The 5,692-nt window shown below is 75.7% G+C and overlaps 2 protein-coding genes across 2 annotated transcripts; one reads left to right on the top strand and one right to left on the bottom strand.

Annotated features, from left to right (window-relative positions):
- Positions 1-1,176: 1,176 nt before the first annotated feature.
- Positions 1,177-1,530, bottom strand: AURANDRAFT_9175 (hypothetical protein; the record flags this gene model as incomplete). Its single annotated transcript, XM_009035321.1, has 2 exons — positions 1,177-1,399; positions 1,478-1,530. Coding segments are annotated over 2 exons (276 nt in total), but the record flags the coding sequence as incomplete, so codon positions are not given.
- A 2,516-nt stretch (positions 1,531-4,046) lies between these two features.
- Positions 4,047-5,069, top strand: AURANDRAFT_59872 (hypothetical protein; the record flags this gene model as incomplete). Its single annotated transcript, XM_009035749.1, has 1 exon — positions 4,047-5,069. One exon carries the CDS (start codon positions 4,077-4,079, stop codon positions 5,067-5,069), a length of 993 nt encoding a protein of 330 aa, XP_009033997.1.
- Between the last annotated feature and the right edge of the window lie 623 nt (positions 5,070-5,692).

Here is a 5,692-nt window from a genome sequence, read left to right as displayed (position 1 = left end):
CTTGGCGAGGCGGCCGCCCCGCGGGCGGCCCGCGGCGCCGAGGCCGCCGCGCGCGGCCGACGCGCGCGCGGCCGACCGCGCGCCGCGGCCCGCCTTGCAGAGGCCCGCGTCCCGCAGCTCGCGCGCCGACGGCGCCGGCGCGCCCGCGCGGTCCGCGCGCATCTGCGCCTTGAGGGCCTTGTAGGCGTCGGTCTGCTTCCACTTGCCGTAGTAGAACGCGAGGACGTCGCCGACGGTCCGGCCGCAGCCGAGCTCGCGCGCGACGCGCGCGACGTCCTTGCGCGACCGCGCCATGAGCTCGCCGAAGCGCTGGGCCTCGTCGGCGGTCCAGCGCCGGCTCCGGCCCGCCGCGCCGCCCGCGGCGATGGTCCCCGCGGCCGACGCCGACGCGATCGCGCCGCCGCCCTCCGCGCGGCCCGGCGACCCGCCGGCGGCCGGCGCGCCCGGCGGCGCCTTGGGCGCGCCCGACGCCGCCGGCGGCAGGGGCCAGACGCGCTCCCACAGATCCACGGCCCGGGCCTCGGCCGCCGCGGGCGCCGCGTCGAACGCCTCGGGAACCGGCAGCGCCCGCGGCTCGAGCATGCCCTCGCGCTTGCGCCGGTCCGCCGACGCGCTGTTGGGCAGCGAGATCTTCTTCGGCGGCGTCGCCGCGGGCACCTTGGGCGCCGCGCCGTCGCCCGCGGCGCCGCCCTCGGCGCGGCTCGGCGTCCGCGGCGGCCGCGGCGGCGCGCCCGCGCCGCGCGTCGCCGCGGACGCGAGGGCCGCCGCGGCGATGGCCCGGTCCTCCTCGAGCTTGACGGCGGCGGCGGCGACGGCGAGCGCGGCCGTGCCCCGGGGCTGGTCGTCGACGAGGTCCGGCCGGAACGTGCCCGGCTTCGGCGCGGCCTGCCAGCGGCGCTGGCGCTTCCGCGCGGGGCTCGCGCCCGCCGCGCGGCTCGCGGACCCGCTCGGCGCGGGCGAGCTCGCGCCGCCGACGCAGGCCGCCAGCGCCTTCTCCAGGAGCGGGCCGCTGAGGTCGAACGCGGGCGCGGGCGCGGCGCCCGCGGACTTGGGGCCGCCCTTGGGCGACGCCGCGGCGGCGCCGCCGGGCGTCGACGCCGGCGCGCTCCCCGCGGGGAGCGTCGGCTCGACCTCCTCGGCGACGAAGCGCTCGAAGCGCCGCCGGAGGCTCGCGTTCCAGTGGTTCTTGACCGCGTTGTCCGTGCGGCCGGGCAGGAGCCGCGAGATCTCCGCCCAGCGGTTCCCGCGCTTGTGGTGCTCGACGAGGATCGTCCGCACCTCGTCCACGGTGAAGGGCGCCTTGGACACCGCCGGGTCCAGCTGGTTGTGCCACCGCTCGCGGCACTGCTTGCCCGTGCGCCCGGGCATCGCCGACGCGATCGTCGGCCAGCGCCGCGGCCTACGTCGGGTGTGGGTGTGAGGGGATGCGCGGCTTTTGGGGGCTGGGGCCCGGGGATGGGGGGGGGGGGTCGCGCACCCGCGTTGCGTCACGAGGCGGGTCAGTTCCTCGTCCTCCGCGGCGCTCCAGGGCGCGGAGCCGCTCGTCGGCGCCTGCGCGGGGGCGGGCTCGGGGCCGGCCGCGGGGGGCGGCGACCCGGGACGCCGAGGGCGCGCCGCCGAGGAGCGGGGCGGGCTCTTGCCGCCGGCCGCGGCGGCCGACCCGTTCGCCGCGCGCGGAGACCCCGTCGGGGCCGTCGCGCTCGGCCGCCCGGCCTCCGGGGCGGTCCCCGCGGCCTTGGTCGGCGTCGCCGGGGGCGCGTGGCCGCCGGACCCGGCCGCGGGGGCGCCGCGCGCGTCGGCTTCGCCGGCCGAAGCGGCGGAAGCGGTTTCCGCCGGCGCGGGGGCGAGGGGCGCCGCGTCCGCGGACGTCGACGACCCGATGGGCTTGGGCAACGGCGGGGGCCGGGACCCTGGGGGCGAGTCGACCTCCATCTAGGCTGGCGCAGCACAACAGACGGCGTCGCCGGCCGGGTCCACAAAGCAACGAGTATCGACACCACGCCTCTCTCTCTCCTCGGGTATGTGCTGACATTGCCTGTAATGTTACCACGAAACCGCCGGCGCCGCGCCGCCACTTGCGCCGCACTTTGCGCCGCCACGCGACTTCGCCAGGGCTATGGCAAGAGCACACAATGGGGAGATGTTAGCTCACGAAACCGCCGCGAGAGGCGCCGTCCTCGCTCACTCGTAGAGGCAGACGCCCGTGTGGAGGAGGCGCGTGTGGCCGACGACGCAGCGGGCGCCGCGGGGGCAGGCCGCGTCGGCCTCGGGGTCCTTGGCCGTCGCGGACATCGCGCGGTCGCACGTGAGGACGCAGTGGAAGTCCGTGCCGACCTTGGCCGTCGCGTTGCCGGACACGGCGAGGCACGTCGTCGAGAGCTTCGTGGCGTCGCCCGGGGACCAGGGGTGGTCGGCCGGGCAGCCGTTCTCGACGTTGCGGTAGCCGCCGACGGCGCACGTCGGCGCGCCCGACCGGCCCGTCTTCGCCGGCGCGCAGACGCGGCCGTCGGCGCCGAAGCGCACCTCGTCCTCGTCCGCGCGGCAGCCGACCGCGGGGTCGCCGTAGTGCGCGCGGCCGCGGCCGTCCTCGGCGGGTTCGGCCTCGGCGACCTCGCGCTCGACGGCCAGCGCCGCGGCCGCCGGCCGCGCGGACGACACCAGCCCCTCCGAGAAACGCGATTCCGACGACGCGTCGACCTCGCCGCGCCCGAGGTGCGACTCCTTCGTGAACCGGGACACGAAGTTCCACACGAGGCGCGAGTTCTTCGACCCCTCGTTGCCAAAGTAGTTGTGGGCGCCGTTCCACGCGCAGCGCACGACCGGGTTGCCGCCGCACGTCTTCCCCCAGCAGTAGAGCTCGTCGACGCCGTCCTGGGGCGTCTTCCACTGGCTCGCCGGCTCGTCCTCGCAGCCGTTCGCCGGCTCCCACACGGCAAAAATGTCCGACATGAGGCTGTAGATCCAGCCCTCGTTCGACACGGGCCCGTCGCCGTACGTCGTGTCGTTGATCGGCACCGTGACGTCGTGCGTGCCCGTGCAGTCGAGCACGGGCACGGGCACGGCGGGCGCGTCGATGTACCCGTTCATGAAGCTGCCGGAGATGGGCGCGATGGCCGCCAGGCGCCCCGCGAGCTCCACGCCCAGGCGGAAGCTGTAGATCGCGCCGTTCGACTGGCCCGTCGCGTATTCGCGCGTCACGTCGACGCAGAGCTCGTCCTCCAACAAATCCAGCAGGGCGACGTTGAAGGTCGTCGAGTCGACGCACGTCGTCCAGTCGCAGCCCGTCTTGTCGCAGCCGACGAAGGGCTCCGCCGTCCGCTCGGCGCACGACGTGTAGCAGTACTGCGACGTGCCGCCCCAGGCGTAGCAGCCCGGTTTTTGCTGGTCGCTCTCGACGGTGCCCACGGCGTTCCACGAGTCCCAGTTGAAGCCGCCGCCGGGGTGCGGGTTGTCCGCCCAGCCCTGGGCGTAGGCGACGACGTAGCCCGCCTCCTCGGCGAGCTCGCTGAGGCCGCTGTCGTGCTCGTCCTCCTCCGCGGACACGGTCCAGCCGCCGTGGCTCAGGATGAGCGGCGTCGGCTTCGACGCGTCGTAGCTCGCGGGGATGTGCAACCGGTAGAGGCGCCGCAGGCCCTCGACCTCGACGTGGCGCACCACCGTCCGGCCCGTGGCGACGGGCGGCGACTTGCCGCAGCCCTGGCTGCCCCGCGCGGCGGCGGCCGACGCGGCGAGGAGCGCGACGCGCCCGAGCATCGTCGCAGTGCACGCGAGCCGCGAGCTTCGACGACGAGCCACGAGACGACGAGCCACGAGCTTCGACGACGAGCCGCGAGCTTCGACGACGAGCCACGAGCTTCGACGACGAGCCACGAGCTTCGACGACGAGCCACGAGCTTCGACGACGAGCCACGAGCTTCGACGACGAGCCACGAGCTTCGACGCCTCGCGAGAAGCAATCGTTTGAACGCGGGGGCTGCCCAATGGGAAGCGCCGCAGAGCAACGGCACGACGTCAACTTGCAGATTCCGAGCGGCGCCCGAGAGAAGCCCGGCCTCGCAGTGCGCGCACCAGCAGCGATGGCGCCGCAGACGGGCTCGATCGTGCTGAACAACGGCGACTCCATGCCCATCATCGGCCTCGGCACGTGGCAGGCGCCCAAGGGCGAGGTCGGCGCCGCCGTGCGCGTGGCCATCGAGAACGGCTACCGGCACGTGGACTGCGCGGCGTGCTACGGCAACGAGGCGGAGATCGGCGAGGTCTTCGCGGACCTCTTCGCCCGCGGCGTCGTCAAGCGCGAGGAGCTCTTCGTCACGTCCAAGCTGTGGAACTCGGAGCACGCGCCGAAAGACGTGCGACCCGCGTGCGAGAAGACGCTCAAAGATTTACGGCTCGACTACCTCGACCTCTACCTGATCCACTGGCCCCAGAACTTCGCCAAGGAGGTCGAGGGCAACTGCTCCTTCCCGCGGAACGACGACGGGTCCATGCGCTACGACGTCGAGACGACGTCCGCGGAGACGTGGTCCGCCATGGAGGCGCTCGTCGACGCGAAGCTCTGCAAGGCCATCGGCCTGTCGAACTTCAACTCGAAGCAGATCGAGGATCTGCTCACGACGTGCCGCATCAAGCCCGCGAACCTCCAGGTCGAGGTCCACCCCTACTTCTCGCAGGCGCCGCTCGCGGGATTCTGCCACGCCAAAGGCATCTCGCTGACGGCCTACTCGCCCCTCGGCACGGGCGCGACCATCGACGGCATGACCGTCGTCGGCAACCCCGTGCTCGCGGCCATCGGCGAGGCCCACGGCAAGTCCGCGGCGCAAGTCGCGATCGCGTGGCTCGCGCAGCGCGGCCTGGTCGTCATCCCCAAGTCCGTCACGGCCGCGCGCGTCGTCGCGAACCGCGACGTCGACTTCGCCCTGACGCCCGAGGACATGGCCAAGGTCGACGGCCTCAACAAGGACTTCCGCAACGGCTGGGGCGGGCCCAAGGTCAACCGCGACGGCGCCGAGCAGCCCCGGGACGGCCTCCACCCGCTCTACCCCTTCACGCAGCCGGGCGTCGCCTTCTAGATGCGGTAACCCTTAGTGCCCGCGGAGCGCCGGCGGCGGCGGCCGCTCGGGGATCGTGCCGAGGGCGAAGCCGCGCTGGTAGACCGCGGCGTCCGCGGCGTCGTCGTCGGCGCCCGCCGCCTGCTCGGGCCAGGTGCAGGGCCCGCCGCCGCGCGGGCCGCCCGGGTCCGGCGGCCGCGCCGCCGCGGCGCCGACGGCGGCGGGCGCCTGCGCGGCGCCGCCGAAGGGGGACGCGGCCGCGGCGCCGCCGCCGAAGGGCGACGCGGCCGCGGCGCCGGCGCCGCCGAAGGGGCTCTGGCCGAAGGGCGCCGGCGCCGGCGCCTGGCCGAAGGGCGCCGGCGCCGCCGGCGCGAAGCCGCTCGTCGCCGACGCGGGCTGGCCAAAGGGCGCGGGCGCGGGCGCCTGCCCGAAGGGCGCCGCGGCAGCCTGGCCGAAGGCGCTCGTCGCCGCGGGCTGGCCGAAGGGCGACGCCGCGGGCGCGGGCGCGCCGAAGGCGGTCGGCGCGGCGGCCTGGCCGAAGGGCGTCGCCGCGGGCGCGGCGAAGGCGGGCGGCGCCGGCGCCGCGACGGACATCTGCGCGTTGTCGGTCTGGCCGAAGGGCGCCATGGTCGTCCCGCCGCCGC

Source organism: Aureococcus anophagefferens (assembly GCF_000186865.1).
Source record: "Aureococcus anophagefferens unplaced genomic scaffold AURANscaffold_3, whole genome shotgun sequence".
Taxonomy (NCBI): domain Eukaryota; class Pelagophyceae; order Pelagomonadales; family Pelagomonadaceae; genus Aureococcus; species Aureococcus anophagefferens.
Note: the sequence above shows the minus strand (reverse complement) of the source record. Positions and strands in the feature narration are given on the sequence as shown.